This window comes from Brassica napus, unplaced genomic scaffold (genome assembly GCF_020379485.1).
Source record: "Brassica napus cultivar Da-Ae unplaced genomic scaffold, Da-Ae ScsIHWf_2469;HRSCAF=3187, whole genome shotgun sequence".
Lineage (NCBI taxonomy): Eukaryota > Viridiplantae > Streptophyta > Magnoliopsida > Brassicales > Brassicaceae > Brassica > Brassica napus.
Window position 1 is genome coordinate 1 of NW_026015797.1, and position 17,897 is coordinate 17,897.

The 17,897-nt window shown below is 38.8% G+C and overlaps 2 protein-coding genes and 1 long non-coding RNA gene across 3 annotated transcripts; all 3 read right to left on the bottom strand.

Annotated features, from left to right (window-relative positions):
• Positions 1-5,107: 5,107 nt before the first annotated feature.
• LOC125601158 lies at positions 5,108-6,069 on the bottom strand. Its single transcript, XR_007334082.1, has 2 exons — positions 5,525-6,069; positions 5,108-5,439 (listed from the first exon to the last, which is right to left on the bottom strand). It is a non-coding gene; the product is annotated as an uncharacterized LOC125601158 (long non-coding RNA).
• Positions 6,070-6,636: 567 nt separating this feature from the next.
• LOC106378019 lies at positions 6,637-7,059 on the bottom strand. Its single transcript, XM_048773508.1, has one exon. The coding sequence runs from the start codon at positions 7,057-7,059 to the stop codon at positions 6,637-6,639; it is 423 nt and encodes a 140-aa protein (XP_048629465.1).
• Positions 7,060-7,076: 17 nt separating this feature from the next.
• LOC125601159 lies at positions 7,077-7,628 on the bottom strand. The gene has a single exon (XM_048773509.1). It carries the CDS (start codon positions 7,626-7,628, stop codon positions 7,077-7,079), a length of 552 nt encoding a protein of 183 aa, XP_048629466.1.
• Between the last annotated feature and the right edge of the window lie 10,269 nt (positions 7,629-17,897).

The window sequence follows — 17,897 nt, forward strand, 5'->3', positions numbered from 1 at the left end:
TTGCTTTTAATTTGTTTTTTAGAAGAATGATTTGATCATGTTTGGAAGAGGTAATGATAACAATATGAATGTAAAGAATATCAAGGGTGAACCGAAAGTAGTTCTACTGTAAGTTGTTGAGTTCTAGGTTAAGAAAATAGAAGAAAAAGAGGTGGTTGAGAGGTTTGAGTGGAAACTTTTTCAGAGGTCAACCCAGAGGTGGATGGGACATACGTGCAAATGTGACATGGTTACAAGGGGGTTGTTTAGGAGGGTTAATTTTGTGGATTCTGGACTCAAATGGTGTGAAAAAGTTTTTAGGTGTGGGTTATTTATTATGCAGGAGGGAAGGATAGTTTAAAGTCAGGGACTTAAAAGAAAGGGAGCAAAGAAGAGCAACGGATCCACGACCCACAAGAACACGCCTGAACCCAAACACCCAGAAACAAATATCAGCAGAACAACAGGAGATATGAAAAATTTCCCAAAACCGGCCAAACCAGTTCTAGACTTGATTGAAGATCAGGGACACCCAACCGGGGAGTATATGAGAAGACCCAGTCCACAAGGATCAATCAAACTCCAACCCACACAACAACACTGTTGTTATTCCGCCTGCACAAGAGGACTTCTTTACCTGATAATAACCCACCCTCACCACACAGGAAAAAGGCTACATCAGAAAAAGAAACACTGCCTTCAACCCTTCTGAGGAAGTTTTGTTTTTACAAGACTTAGAAAACAAGCTTTAACCACTCACCCCAAAGAAAAGATGGGTTTTGCTCCATTCCATCCATCTTTTTTGGAAAAGAGATGGACGAGGGGCATGAGAGGAGGAAGGTCAGAAAAAAAAAGAGAAAGAAAAAAGGAAAGGGGAAAAGAAGGAAGAAAAATGCCTAACAAGAAAGAGAAAGGGGGGGCACACCATTGTAAGTAGAAGAGAGGGACATCCCAAAGGCCAAGAGGAAATAGTAAAAAGTGTCGGCCAAAACAAAAATCATAAAAAAAAGAATAATAAGAGTATAAGTATAATTGATGATATTGTTCAAATCATCTGCCACTTGTATGATGCACTTGTCTTTGTCCAAGAGTGTTATTACAGGTACTAAAGAGTCTAGATCCCATGTAGATGACACACTAAGAGCAAACCTTCTAATGGACCAGAAGGAAAAGCAATCAAATTTGCTTAAAGAAGCAAAACCAGTAATAAAAGTATCAAACCAAGGTAAGAGTCTAACACATCCTTTAGCTACTGGTTTAAACGTGAATCTTCTTGGTACAGGGGTACCAGATGAGAGCCATATGCTTACTGAGGTTACAAGGACAGAACCAGAACATGAGCTCAATCAAAATCCACACCACAAGTGGAAACCGAAATCTGAACAAAAGATTGTTCAAGTGCCAAAACCTGAGGTAAATTTCACTCTAGATCATCATGATATTATTAATTCCATGACAAGATTAATGCACTTGTCTTGTCCAAGGAAAAGTGAAATTATTACAGGAAACCAAGGTGAGTACAAGGCAAAGAAAGAACAAGAAGTTCTTGCTGCCACAACTGATTTAAGGGTTAATTGTTCTATGTTTATATCATTTTATAAATCCCTTTATTTTGGTATAATATACTTGTCTTTACCAAGATGTTTTGATCCAGGGATAAGTCAAGAGGAACATAAAAACCGAACTGAGCTATCAAAAGAAGGTGATCATACCAACCAAGATCGAAAGTTGCAAGAAAGGCAGCCACCAAATCAAACTTGTCCAAGGAAGAATATCATTTTTCATCATGCTAAAGCATCCAAGGTAAATTCGACCATAAAAAATTCTGTTCATGAAACTCCAGTATCAGATATAATTCACTTGGTCTTTGTCCAGAATGTTGAAAAATTTTCAGGTTGCAAAGAAGAAAGCTTCAAAGAAATCCCACCGGATAATCTTTTGTTGCTAGGAGGATCAACCCCAAAGATGGTCAGAACCGAGCCTAGTAGGAGTATGAAGGACCATCCACTGAAGAAGAGAGGCAATGCCAAAGTCCATAGCAGAGGCGTGATCATATCCTATTTGCTGAAAGAAGAGCCACCTGATGCACAATCCATCCCCAAACCGAAATAATATCAAGGTAAGACCTTAGAATCTCAAAAGAATATGAAAGCTGACTTGCTCTATCTTTGTGCAGGTTATCCAGTTTCGAGGTCGAACCTTTGTCAAGGGGGAGGGTGTGATGCGGCAATCAGATCAGCAACTGAACCAGAGGTCAACCCAAAGCCCTACTCAACCAGCTAAGCCGCCAACCAGGACATACGTGCACTAAAAATGTCATATCTTACAAACCAGGAGGTTTTAAATGACGAAGCTAATTTTTATGGATTCTACACTCTAGAAGAAGTCCATGAAAATTGGAATTGGGCCGAAATAATCACGTAGGAAGAAGTTATGAATTTTACAAGTCAGAAGTTTCTTAGCCCGTCCATCTGCGTGTACCCGACTTTAGAAGAGGATTCAAGCCCAATGAAGAAGCGGTCTGAACCAAATCCGATCATAGAAGTCAAGAGGAGTTTATAAACTTTCCAGAAAGCCCAAGATCAGGAGAAATAGTCCCGGAAATTAGGAGATATGATCAATTTCCCAAAACCGGCCAAACCAGTTCTACACTTGCCTTATTTGGAAGATCCGGGGTTCACATCAAACCAACCTCAATAATGGCAACCAGGCGAACTTCTAAGTCATTCAGAGGCACTCCACAACATCCTAGGAAGCACCAAGCCACACTGGATCAGGCGGATCCCAATCAAACCAAAAGATCAAGCCGGTTTACTCAAATTGGCAAAAACGATATTATTTATGGAAAGTCTTCAACCAACTCCACTTGGTTCGACCCAGACTTATTCATGGAAGCCAGGAGATCTTCTCAAACATACATAAGACATCCAAGAAGCCCTCAGCTGCACCAGCACCTAGGAGATCAGGCGGATCTCTCTTCCCATCAACCTTCCATATTTGGCAGCAACTACACTAAATGCTTCGAGGAAGTCTCTACAGATTTTTGCCCAAGACCAACGGCCATATTCTCTTTTATTGAGGCCAATGAGTATTTCAGGAAGGCTTGAAGATCATGTCCACGTCCAGAAGCTATCAAGATACAAGTCTTCACAAGTTTCTCTTTTGGAAGGAAGCAAATCAAGCCTAACGGCTATATTCCATGGAGCCATCAAAGCCTTTGCTCCCAACTTTAAGTTCAAGTTATTTTGTTTCCTTTTATCATTTTATGACTGTTAGAGTCTTTCTTAGTTGACCCTATAAAGCTCTAGTCGTTGCTTCATTGTAAATCACCAATTTTTTAAAGTAATAAGAATTATTCAGTTTTTCTAGTTTTGTCAAAACTATTGTTCTAAGTCTTTTGAGTGTGTGTGAAGCAGCTCCAGAGAATCTTGACTTATCAAGCCTCCTTTCCATAGAGTCTTGTGGCGTCCTCAATTCACCATCCTTCCATTCCAATTCGTTTGTCAAGCTTGAGAGTGATATACATCCAGCAGGCAAAGCACCATCTCAATCCACTTCAATCATCAACTGATTAGGCTGAGAGTGTCACACGACCAGCAGCCTAATTCCATCATATCTATCTTTATTTATCTTGTTTTATCATAGTAGAATTCACATCTCATTTGTTTTGCATTTGTTTTCAGGTTTACAACTTGCATTCCATTCATATCGCCCATCCGATCATCTCTTTGGTCGACCCATCCAAGCTTCCATCATCCATCTCGTCCACCCTGATTCCCAGCCTGCAACACTTCTACTATCAAAGATAATGAGCCAAGGAGCTTTAAGGAAGCTAAAGACTTGAAAGAATGGAAAGATGCTTACATGGAAGAAATCATCTCAATCAACAAGAACAAGATTTGGATTCGAGTTGATAAACCAGTCATATAAATGTCATTGGTCTCAAATGGTGTTCAAGATCAAGAAAGATGCGGATGGAACTATCAAAGATCAATGCCCGACTTGTAGTCAAGGAATATCTACAAGAACATGTGCAAGGACGTGTGCATGGTGTTGAACACATTCAAGGAAGTGTTCAAGGCGCGGACATCTTGACTAAGGCGTTGGCAAGAATCAAGTTCAAAGAAATGAGGGAGCTGATTCGAGTTCAAGACCTTAGCAATGGAAGATTGAAGCTTAAGGGGGATAATGTTGGAGATAAGCTTCAACATTACTAAAAAAGAAGTCACGAAGAAAAGAAAGTTATCCTTAAGTGTAATTGGGATAACTAGAAAAGGAAGTTATCCTTAAAGGAATTAGGATAACTAACTAAAGTTATTAGAATTAGGAAAAATGAAAGACCTAATTCATTGTGCAATAGGTTAAGTTAAGGATCCCTATTACCTATATAAGGAGATCTAATGTAAGAGAATCTCATAAAAAAAATAAGAAAGATAATAGCTTGTGTTTAGTTTTTGAGAAGTTTTCTAAACATTAATAAAGGAAGAACTCTTTATTAAAGCTATTGTGTTCAACGCCTAGAACTAGGATTTAACGTGTTATCGTTTTGGGTTACACATTTGTTCTTGGTTACATTAAGTTATACCAAAATTGAAATTTGATCTAACTTAAACGCATATCTAGTGAACTATGCGGCAAACTAAATTCGATTTTCTTATTTTTCCTAGCAAAGTCAACATTTCAGTTATGATCTTTAATCTTTATTAAATGAAACAAAGTATTTCACAATGAAAAGGTATAAGCATTTCGAACTGTAGTATGAAATTAATCCACAGTAGGGATCATCAACCCCGCGCAAGCGCGGGTGTGTGTGTTTGATGTGTTGCTGTTCGTTATGCTTGTAAGTTACTGGTTAATTTGTGTCCATTTTGGGCTACAACTTATTATTCATATCTATAGTGTTAGTGTTTTTTATTCCTTATTTAGGTTCGTTACTTATTCTTCACCCGTAAGAAATTTACGCTGTGCATGTTAATTTTCATCAAGCATTATAGGGTGCTTCTCTACAGTCATCTTTCTGGTTTCTTATTAGTCCAGGCTATCATCTTTCTCAAGAGTTTGTTAAAACCATTATGTTGTGCAATTGTGCGTTAAAGCTCGGCAACTTGCAAACAACAACCATAACAAATCTGTAGAAATATCTTATGTGTGTATATATATAACACATTCTTTCTGTCATTTAATTAAAAAACAAAAGGCATAAATCCATAGTCCAATATAGTAAGTCAGCACAGAGCAAAAGTTCAATCATGTAAATTATCAGTCACAGTGGTGACTTATAAGACCATGGTCAACACAACTTTTAAGCAGAGGGGGTGTAACTATTATGCTATTCTTCTTTTCGGAAGATCATTTTCTTTATACTTAACAGTTGAACGCCGGCTCTTCTCTTCCATGCTATTTTCATCTTTGGCCCACTCGATGCTATCACCGGCGATGGTAAATAAAGAGTCGATAATGCTGTTTCAAAAAAAAAGAGTCGATAATGCACCCAAATGAATATGTTTGATAGAGATAGAGAAAGAGGAAGAGAAGAGAATGATACATAAGGTTACCAAATGGCGTCTGTAGGGATCAATGCTTGACCATGTATTTTAGCATTTGAAGTCAAGAATGATACATAAGGTTATGGTGTTAATTAGGGTTGGTCTTGTTTGGACGTAGTCTATTTGGGCTTTGACTATACATGTCCAGGAAATGAGATTGTCCAACTGGACAAACCCATTTGGAGTCATCATTTCTCTCCTCGCCTCTTCCTGCTTTGCACCTTTTCTGTGTCTCAACCTCTTTCGTCTTTCTCTCCACTATGGGTCTGGGTTTCTTATTTTGGAATTTTCTCCGCTCACGAGGATGCTTGATATCGGCGGTGATTCACTTGCTCTGGAGTTCAAGCACAGAGGAATGGCACGGTTTCTTGCAGGAATTCGGCTTTAGGGTATGGTTCAGATCTATTTTCCTTCCTAGATCTGTCTCGTGGTCTCAATTCTCAGTTGCGGGGATGTCGGATCGACTCCTCTGTTCGGCGGTTGCGGCAATGCAGTAACTAGCTCGGAGATGGCAGTGGGCTTTGGCGTTTGGTTCTCTGGATCTCTACGGTGTCGTGGATGTGCTTCATATTTCGTTCAAGCCAGGTGAGCTCCGACGATTGGTTGTCACGGAGGTGAGCTGAGGATCATTGTATGCAGGAGGTGATGGTACCCTGCCCTGGCTCCAGCTCGTTAGGGTCGTCTGAGATCATCGAAAAGTGGTCGTCTATGGCCTTCTAGTAGCTACTCGATAAACCCTTCTCACTTCAGATTCCTCGTTGTTGTCACTTTCTGGACCTTTTTTTGGTGGCAATGGCCTTCCTTGTCGGAGTTTGATTCTAGGTTTTCTTGTTCGGTTGCTTCACCATCGACACAAGTGGATTACTTAACGAGTCACGGGCATCTGATACTTTGGTTCTCGAAGTCGACAAAAGGCGTACCGACTATGTCTTGGTCATGACGGTGTCACTTTTGAGTTATGTTTCACATTCCAGTACTGATGGTAAATGATTTTTTTTTTTTTTTTTTTTGAATAAATGTTAAATTTTATTCACCAAAAAAGCCTTTTTACATTCTGTGTAATCCTTTTTAAAAACTAAGATCAAACTTTAAAATATTTCTAACATTCTATTTAAAGTCCTGTTTGAAACCAAAATTGAAGAGCAGTCTCTAAACCTCTCCTCTTCCTTGTACTCATCAAACTCAACTTGTTTCTAATCCCCTTCTCAGTAAACTTTTGTAGCATGGCAATAGGTAAAGGTTTCTCCCCATGCCTGATACGATTTCTCTCCCTCCAAATAGCATAGATAGCAGCCTGGAAAGCATATCTAATGCAGAACATTCCCTTTTTATCCAAACTTCCACTTGTAACTATCCTCACCAATGAAGACCAGTTGATGGAATAGATACCCAACAATATACCCTTTGCGAGATACTCCCATAGCTGTGAAGCATAAGAGCATTCGAAAAACAGATGATTGCGAGTCTCTATAGCAGCTTTACATAGCACACATGCAGTATCAACTCCTTGGCTCCATTTCATAATCCTATCCATTGTGGATAGTCTATCCTTCATAGCCAGCCAGGTTGTAAATGCAAATTTGGGAGTTGCTTTTGCAAACCAACACCCCGAGACCAGTCACACTGCACGTTAGTCTCCCTTATCATCATCCAGGTTTCATTAGTTGAGAAAGCCCCTCCGAATCCCGACCTCCGTTTCCAATTACTGACATCATCTCTCTCACCCTGAATATTACTTCTCACCGAATCAAGTATCCTTTCAACTTCTTGAAGAATATCTGATCTGTGGCGCCTTCTTCTACGCAAATTCATGATCGCTTCCTCGAGAGTAGCCTCCTTTCTTATACCCAAATCTATGATGCCTCTCTCACCCAAAAGATCAAACATCACACCTCTAACCGACCAGCAATCATACCAGAATGATATATGTCTTCCATTCCCAATCTCCATTTTGTAGAAATCTTTTGCAATGTCCCTAAGCTTCAACATCTTTCTCCACATCCATGATCCCATTTGAGAGTTTGATTTTACTGCCCAGAAACTTCTCTTCTTCAACAAATACTTCTTTATCCATTTACCCCATAGAGAGTCAGCCGTAAGCATCCTCCAAATAGCTTTAGACCATACACAGTATTCACCTCTTTTAAAGCTCGTACCCCAAGACCTCCTTCAATCTTAAGTTTACAGATTTCCCCCAATTAACCTTTGCACCAGTTGACTTCAAAACTGGACCTGTCCAAAGAAAAGAGGCACATAACTGCTCTACCTCCTTCATACACCTGCTAGGAAGTCTGAAAACAGATGCCCAGAAGTTTATTATACTCATAAGAACTGATTGAATCAACTGAAGCCTCCCCGCATATGAAAGAAACCCGACAGGTCCACGAACATATTTTCCCCCGAATCCTTTCCACCAACGGAAGATAGTCAGATCTCCTCATTGCTTGGGTTAGGAGAGGAAGCCCCAAGTAGCGCACAGGAAGTGTACCCACAGCAAAAGGAAGTTGACCAATATACTACTCTTTTCCTCCTCTTTAATACCAGCCATATAGATAGTCGACTTCTCAAGGCTTATACACAGTCCCGACCATTTCTCAAACCCATCAAACACTGATAATGCCCCCTCTATAGACTCTCTTGTCCCTTCCACAAATACCATTAGATCATCCGCGAAACACAAATGAGTAAGAGAAAGGTTCTTACACCGAGGATGAAACTGAAACCTCCTCTCTTTCACTGCCTTGTCTATTTTGTGTGAGAGAACATTCATGCACAAAACAAATAGGTATGGGGAGAGCGAACACCCCTGCCTCAATCCCCTCTTGCTCTGAAAATACCCCGCAAGCTCTCCATTCACCTGAACCGAGAACGAAGGAGTAGAAATGCAGAGTTTGATCCAGTGAATATATCTCTCCGGGAATCTATAGCTTCCAGACTTTTGAGCACAAAACACCACTGCACTGAATCAAACGCTTTTGAAATGTCTATTTTCATCACGCATCTCGGCGAGACAGACTCCTTTTGATAATCTTTCACCAACTCTGTTGCTAATAAAACATTTTCATTAGCAACCGACCCTGAACAAAGCAGATTGACACTCAGAGATGATGCGCGGGAGCAACCTCTTTAGCCTGTTTGCTAAGATTTTTGAAACCACCTTGTAGAGCACATTGCAACAAGCTATAGGCCGAAAATCTTTCATCTCCAGTGAATCAGTTTTCTTTGGCACAAGAGCTAGGATTGTCGAATTTACTCCTTTTGGTAGAAATCCATATCTAAATACTGATTGAACAGCAATAGTGAAGTCCTGAGCAACAATGGACCAGGAGGTTTTGAAGAACTCACTGGGAAAACCATCCGGACCAGGCGATTTGTTAGACGGCATAGCAAACACAACTTTACGAATCTCATCTGCAGTAACCTCTGCTTCCAACAGAGTACAGTCTTCTTCTGAACACCGAAATTCCAACAGCTCCTTCAGTTCTTCAATAGATGCACCAGTATAGCCATCAGGTATACGGTTAAGAAATTCAGAAAAGAATTGAACTGCTTCTTCTTTTATATCCTTCTGCTGAGTAACCGTGCTCCCATTTTTACACTTTATCTCCCGAATGGAATTTTGCGCTTTACGAGAACGAATAGCATTATGAAATGTCGTATTATTTTGATCCCCCAAGTCTAGCCAGTGAAGCTTCGCACGCTGCTTCAGAAAATCCTCCTCCAGACTAGCAATATGAAGCCAACGTTCATAAGCAGCTGCTTCTTCCTGAATAGCCAAGTCACTTGGCATAGCAAGAGTCTGATTTTGCTTCTCACATAACAACCCGTGCGCTTCCTTTGCTTTCTTGGTGAGATTCCCCAACTTCTCTTTTCCCAACTCCCGAATGAGTGGCTTCAACCCCTTTAACTTCTTTGAGAAACGAAACATAGCAGAAGTTGAATGGAATAGTCTTGGAGTCCCATCCCAATACTCCCTCACCAAGGGAAGAAAAACTTCCAATTTCCCAATAGCATTTACATATTTAAACGGCTTCCTCAGCTTTTCTCCAGTAGGAAAGAGATTGATCTTACATCGTAGATGGTCAGAGCAACCTCCCGCCTCAAAGATTGAATAAGCAGACGGGAACCTCTGGATAGCAATATCATTAAGCAAAACTCTATCCAGCTTCTTACAAATAACACCCACCTCTCTCTTATTGCACCACGTAAATTTAGCTCCTTGATAACCCATATCAAAAAGTTTGCAGTGCAACGCCATTTTTTGAAAATCCCTCATACCTCCTGAAATTCTACCAGCCTCCAGATAAGCAGAACTCTCTTCCCCATCCAAAATCTCATTAAAATATCCTACTATCATCCAAGCTTTACCACTAAACATAGCAGAGTCTTTATGATGACACAAATCCTCCCAAAGTTCCACCCTATCTTCAGCCAAATTTTTTGCATAAACTCCAGTGTAAAGAAAAGCTTCTTGACCCTGCAGCTCCACAGAACAGGTTATAAACTGATCTGATTTATACACTGGAGTCATACTTACATCATCCCTCCAAACCAACCAAATTCTGCCTCCCCTATTATGCTCATAATTTGTTATATAAGACCAGCCCGGAAAAACCTTCTTCAAAATCTCCCCTGCCTTACTTTCTTTTACTCTTGTCTCCAAAATGCACCCAAAACTCAGATTACTCCCTCGTACCCACTCTTCTATCACGGAATGTTTTAAACTTTTATTGAACCCACGAACATTCCAGAAGAAACTCCCCATGTATTAGTGTTTACGTCGAGGCCGAGAGCTCTTTCCTGGATTTGGTTTGCGATTGGTAGTATTATTGGCTGCTTTGTGCAGGTCATTAGAGTTTCCATAATAGGTTTTGGTGTCAAGATCAGACCCGCTTTGGCGACGAAGGCACGGGTGTACAATCTGGCTATCAGATACTTGGTTAGTGTCTTTGCAGTACCTCTCTTTCAGTCGTCTGGAGCTTCAGTGTTGGGGACAATTACGAGCTTAGACAAGTTCATCGGAAGTTAGCTACACCGAAAATGACTGGGTTAGACTCGGCATCTGAGATAACGAGGTGCATCTCACCTTTCTGGGGTAATCATCAAAAGTTGAGAATGGCTCTCGATTTTCATTGAGGTTGAATCCAAACTAGTGGAATGTGTCGGATTGCAAGTCGAACGAAACTACCTAAAAACGGTTTAATTTGAGTTATTTTGTACGAGACGGTTTGTAATTAGAACCAAATTCCTGGTTTACGGGTCGAATGAATATAGTATAATATTAAAAAAAAGAAACAGCCCGTTCTCAAACAAGTTACGTTTCATATCACTAACACTCCGTCTCAACCCTCACAAGCGTATTGTATTATCCAGGCCCAACTTAATGATGATAATATGATATAAAAAATCTATATTATTAAAAGAGAAGTACCTATTAAAAAACACCCCTAAGTTTTCTAATTTATTTACACTTCCCAGCCATTAAGATTAAATTAAACTACCTATTTTAATGCTTGTCATTTCCAGTTAAATTAATGAGTTTTTCTTAATCAAATTTAAACTTAATGTCATTAAATGAACCTAAATATTTTAATGCTTGTCTTTTTCAGTTAAATTAATGAGTTTTCCTTAATGAAATTTAAACTTAATGTCATTAAATGAACCTAAAAATACATCATATTTAACGTAGCTTATTACGGACGAGTACGACCCAATAATGAACTTGAATTTTATTTTTACGAAAACGTGAATCACTTCACGTATGTAATATTTAAAATATATTAACTACAATATAACAAATGCATATAACCTTCCTATACTTTAGTTTGAAATGATCATGCTCAAGTTTTATATAGTCAACTTACATCATGCATCGATCGATGTATAATATTCAAACCACTTATAGTTTTCGTTTTCCTTATAGGAAGTATCAACCAACCAATCATCCTATTGATTTTCTAAGCTTTATAAAAAACGAATCAATAAATACAAACTCAAAATCCAATATCTTCTATTAATCAAAACAGAATATCTTCAATGTCGTATCTTTAATGTACCTATTAAATATAGAAAATGTAACCATAATTACACTAATTATAAGAATAGATTTGATTACAACCAATGATCTATTTTTCCGGTAATTGATTTGCTTGCAGAAGAGGAACAATAAATTTAAAATGTGTATGAATATAAAGATATAGAGATTCCAACCAATTGCCTATATTTGCGTATGATTTTCGCATAATAAGCTTCAAATTGAACATTGAAAAAGATAGAGATGTTTTTTTTATCTTTTACCGACACAGAACTTAAACAAAATGAAGAGTTAAATGTAATTTTTTTTGTTACACTTCCCGGAAAAAAACGGTTACACCATGGGCTTTCATAATATGGTCTTTTAACATATAATGTTATGGACATTTAATAATTATCTTGACGAAAACAGAGACTATAAATAATTTATTATTAATAAAATTATGAATTATTTACAATTTGATGACTAATTCATCGCCCTTTTTTATATGTTAAATTTTTCATAGAAGTTTAAAAATCATTGTATTTTCTTTAAACATGTATAACTAATTTATAATCTTTTATGCCATACTAAGTCATAATATAATATTTCTTCATATTTTACATTAATAACCATTACTTTTTTATATCGTCTACAATTCTCTAATTACGTCTGTTTGTTCTATTTTTTATATGATATTGAATATTCGTCATAAATAGATGGTTTAAGATGCCAAAAAATTATTTACTTGGTGAATATAATACATCAAATATTACATACATCATTTAGTTAAATAAATAACCAAAAACCGAAAATTTATATCCGCGTTGGCGCGCGGATCACGGTCTAGTTGAGTGTTAACAAAAGAAAAAGATGTTTAAAAATCCATGACACGTTACAATAAAATATATTACTCCTTCTGTTTATACTGTGTCATTTTAACTTTTTAATTTGTTTTCATTAAAATATCACTTTATATTTTCAAACAAATATTAAAAAAAATTCCATTTTTATTTATCTTTAGCTCATTAATTAACAAACGAACAAAAACCTATTAAATAAGGATAAACAAAAAAAAATCATTTTTTTTAATTTGGATGCAAAAACCTTGCAGTTAGTGATAAGTTCTAAGATATTTGATTTAACGACTAAACACTCGCACTACAAGAAAACACATGCTTAACGACGAAATTAACGAGGAAAAACAATCCTCGTAAATTTGCGTCGAGTTTACGACGAATTTACGTGAAAAACTAAAGTCATCGTTATTTCCTCGTAACGTAACGACAAAACTGTTTCGTCGTAAAGTGGATGTAATTTTACGAGTATTTTACGAGGAAAAACTATTTCCTCGTAAATACGACGTAAACTTTGCGTGGTATTTACGAGGGAATAGTTTACGTGTATTTAGCGAGGAAATTTTTGAATCCACCAACTTTATAGGTGTTATACGTTTTTTGCCCACCTAATTAATTTTCGTCGTAAATTCATAGAAAATTACAACTACCAGATTCGAATTTTCCTATAAATATGGATGTTTGAACATCATTTTAAACACACCAACAACAAAAAACGTGAAAGAAAAAAATGGCTGGCTCCGGGACTATTTACGAGTTGCGGAAGTGGATGTATATGCATAGAGATGCTAACGGGAGAGTGACGAAAGAATACCTTGCGGGTCTGGAGACATTTATGCATCAAGCAGATTCACACCGCTCGCCCAAGAAAGTGGTAAGATGTTCTGTCCTTGTCGGAAATGCAACAATTCGAAACTGGCAAACCGTGAAAATGTTTGGAAGCATTTAATAAATAGAGGTTTCACGGCAATTACTATATCTGGTTTCAACATGGAGAAGGTTTTAATTATGATCAGAATGAAGCTAGTAGTAGTAATAGCAATTTTCAGGAAAAAGAACCGGTTGATCATCATTTGCATAATGAACATAGTTACCATCAGGAGGAGATGGTAGATTATGATAGGGTTCATGATATGGTAGCTGATGCATTCGTAGCTCATGATGAAGATGAAGAACCTAATATAGATGCAAAAAAGTTTTACGAAATGTTAAACGCGGCGAATCAACCACTTTACAGTGGTTGTAGAGAAGGTCTCTCTAAATTGTCGTTAGCTGCTAGAATGATGAATATTAAAACTGATCACAATCTACCTGAAAGTTGCATGAACGAATGGGCGGACTTGTTTAAAGAGTATTTGCCGGAAGACAATGTGTCTGCTGATTCTTATTATGAGATTCAGAAACTGGTTTATAGTCTTGGGTTGCCTTCGGAGATGATAGATGTTTGCATCGACAACTGCATGATCTATTGGGGAGATGATGAGAAGCTAGAAGAATGTCGATTCTGCAAGAAGCCACGATTCAAGCCGCAAGGACGGGGACGTAATAGGGTACCGTACCAAAGGATGTGGTACCTACCAATTACAGACAGATTGAAAAGATTGTATCAATCAGAGCAGACTGCTGGAAAGATGAGATGGCATGCCGAGCATACTCAGACGGATGGTGAGATGACTCATCCATCAGATGCAAGAGCCTGGAAACATTTCAACAAAGTACATCCAGATTTCGCTAGCAATATCCGGAATGTGTATCTCGGATTATGCACAGATGGATTTAGTCCGTTCGGAATGTCAGGGAGACAATATTCATTGTGGCCAGTCTTTCTTACTCCATACAACCTGCCACCGGAGATGTGCATGCAACGGGAGTTACTATTCTTGACCATATTAATACCTGGTCCGAACCATCCAAAAAGGTCCCTGGATGTTTTCCTACAACCACTGATAAAAGAGTTGAAGGATTTGTGGTCAACAGGGGTGAGGACGTATGACTGTTCAACGAAGACGAATTTTACGATGCGAGCGATGCTTTTGTGGACCATAAGTGATTTCCCTGCCTATGGGATGTTGTCTGGATGGACTACACATGGGAGATTAGCTTGTCCATATTGTAATGGAACGACAGATGCGTTTCAACTGAAGAATGGTAGGAAGACAAGTTGGTTTGATTGTCACCGTCGATTTCTTCCCATTGGCCATCCTTACCGAAGAAACAAGAATTTGTTTAGGCACAAAAGGGTTGTGAGAGACACTCCTCCTCCATATCTAACTGGAGAACAAATTGAAGCGCAAATCGACTACTACGGAGCTAACGAAACAGTTCGTTGGGGTGGTAATTGGCATGTCCCTCGTAATATGCCAGATTCTTACGGTGTTCATCACAACTGGCACAAGAAGAGTATATTTTGGAGTTGCCATATTGGAAGGATCTTCTTCTGCGCCACAACCTCGATGTGATGCATATAGAGAAGAATTTCTTTGAGAACATCATGAATACAATATTGAATGTCCCAGGGAAGACAAAAGACAACATAAAATCGAGGTTGGACTTGCCGGATATTTGCTCAAGAAGCGAGTTACATATTAAAAGCAATGGACAAGTTCCCGTTCCGATATTCAGATTATCTTCAGAAAAAAAGTCGGTGTTGTTCAACTGGGTGGCATCAGAAGTGAAGTCCCCGATGGGTATGTTTCGAATCTCTCTAGATGTGTTGAAAAGGGTCAAAAGTTCTCCGGGATGAAGAGTCATGATTGTCATGTATTTTTGCAACGACTACTGCCCTTTGCATTTGCGGAGCTACTTCCAACAAACGTACATGAAGCACTTGCAGGTACGTAGTGTATTATATCACAATAATTTACAAAATAATATATGACTAACAATGTGTTTAATATTTTTTTGAATATAAAAGGCATTGGAGCATTTTTCAGGGATCTGAGCACACGCACTCTTAAAGAAGAAGTTGTGGAACAGCTTCAGGAGAACATTCTCATCTTATTGTGCAACTTGGAGAAGATATTTCCTCCCGGATTTTTTGACGTCATGGAGCATCTAGCTGTCCACCTCCCATATGAGGCATTGCTTCGTGGACCTGTACATTACGGATGGATGTATCAGTATGAGCGAGCCATGAAATATTTGAAGGGAAAAGCAAAGAACCTCGCCAAAGTTGAAGGTTCTATAATTGCTGGAAGTTTGACGGAAGAAGTTTCTCACTTCACATCGTACTACTTTGCGTCAAAAGTACGTACACGGAGAAGAGCTCCAAGAAGATATGATGATGGTGGTGTTGCGCCAACATATGCAGTTGCTGGTGTTCCAGACATCTTTAGCCAGATTGGGCGACTCGGTGGGAAGTCTAAAGAGGTTTGGTGGTCGAGTGAAGAAGACGCTCATAGTGCACACACCTATATTCTACTCAATTGCGAAGATCCATTGATGCGTTATTTTGAAAGGTAACATATATTGACACTTCGAAACACATATAAGTATAATTAATTGTATAATTGCGAGAGATTCATTCCTATAAAATGTGATTTTACAGCCTATTTGTTTCTCAAGTCGAAGAAACATTTCCTGGTATATCCACAAGTGACGTAGACAAAAGGAAAGATCAACACTTCATTAAGTGGTTGCGGAATCAGGTATTAACTAAAACTTTTTTTTCATACATTATCTATTTTCATTAACATTCTCTTTATTTTTGCAGGTTGATTATGACGACGACGATGCAGATTATCCTAAGTGGTTACACGAAGTAATTCAATCTCCACTTGTAAAGGTCACCACATCACAGATGTATTTCACACGAGGCTATACTTTTCATACATATGACTATGGTAGACAGCGGGCGACCAGTAACTATGGAATATGTGTGAAAGGGGAAACAGATTTCTACGGGATCTTGACGGAGATTATTGAAGTCGAATTTCCAGGGATACTGAAGCTGAAATGCGTCCTCTTCAAATGTGAATGGTTCGACCCCGTCGTCAACAGAGGTGTTCGGTCTAACAAATTCGGTGTAGTTGATGTCAACGGTGGACGAAGGTACAACAAATTCGAGCCTTTCATCTTAGCTTCACAAGCAGACCAAGTTAGCTTCCTTCCATACCCTCGGATGAGAGATTCAAGTATAAATTGGTTAGCAGTGATCAAAGTTACACCTCGAGGACGAATCATCAGTGGAGAAGAACCACCATTGCAAGAAGAACAGAAAATGAAGTTGAGGAACCTGAACAAGAAATTGATGACATCCTTCTCATTGATCCGCATAATCACGAGTACGAAGATCTTACCGATGATGCCACAGACGAAGCTGTTGAAGAGGAGTTTAATGAAAATGATGATGTTTCTAGTGATGACGAGAATGTTGATGTATCCGATTGATGTATTTGTTTTATGAATAAGATGAGGGAGTTTTTTTTATGAATAAGATAATGTGGGGTTTGTTTTATGAATAAGGTAATGCCGGGAGTTTGTTTTATGAATAAGCAAATGTGGGAATTGTGGTTTGGAATGGAAATAAAGATGGGGTTTGGAGTATATGAAGTAGAAAATAAGGAATATGGGGTTTGGGGTTTCGTATTCAAGATTTTTAAACATAACACTCGTTAATTCCACGTAACAAAAAATCGTCGTAAAGGACTCGTAGGTCAACGAGGAAATAACGACGAAATATAAAATAAAGAACGCGGGACTCGTTAATTCCACGTAGGACAAAATCGTCGTAAATACCACGTAGGATGATTCGTCGTAAAACCACGTAGGATGAAATCGTCGTAAATACAACGTAGACAACGAGGAAATAACGACGAAACCTAAAATAAGATGGGTTGGAATTTTGGAGTATAAAAATAAGAATATGGGGTTTGGGGTTGGGGTTGGGGTTTGGGTTGGGTTTCGGGTTTTTGTTTCGGGTTTCGGGTTTCGGGTTTAGGGTTCGGGTTTGGGGTTTGGGGTTCGGGTTTTCGGGTTTCGGGTTTCGGGTTTGGGGTTTTCGGGTTTCGGGTTTTCGGGTTTCGGGTTTTGGGGTTTCGAGTTTGGGGTTTCGGGTTTTGGGGTTCGTGTTTGGGGTTTCAGGTTTTGGATTTTGGTTTCGGGTTTCGGGTTTCGGGTTTCGGGTTTGGGTTCTAGGGATTTAACCATAACACTCGTTAAAAATAACGACGAAACTTAAAATTAAATATGGGGTTTGGAATATATGAAGTAGAAAATTAAAGATGGGGGTTTGGGTTTCGGGTTTCGGGTTGGGCTTTCGGGTTTCGGTTTGGGGTTGGGGTTTGGGGTTTCGGGTATAGGTTTCGAGGTTTCGGGTTCGGGTTTCGGGGTTGGGGTTTCGGTTTTTCGGGTTTGGGCTTTCGGGTTTCGGGTTTGGGGGTTGGGGGTTAGGATAACGAAAACTTAAAATTAAATCTGGGGTTTGGAATATATGGTAGATAGAAATTAAAGATAGGTTTGGGTTTCGGTTATCGGGTTTGGCTTTCGGGTTCGGGTTTGGGA

Coding starts and splice junctions, on each gene's coding strand:
- LOC125601159 (XM_048773509.1), bottom strand. CDS start 7,628: ATGCTTACGGCTGACTCTCTATGGGGTAAATGGATAAAGAAGTATTTG.
- LOC106378019 (XM_048773508.1), bottom strand. CDS start 7,059: ATGGATAGGATTATGAAATGGAGCCAAGGAGTTGATACTGCATGTGTG.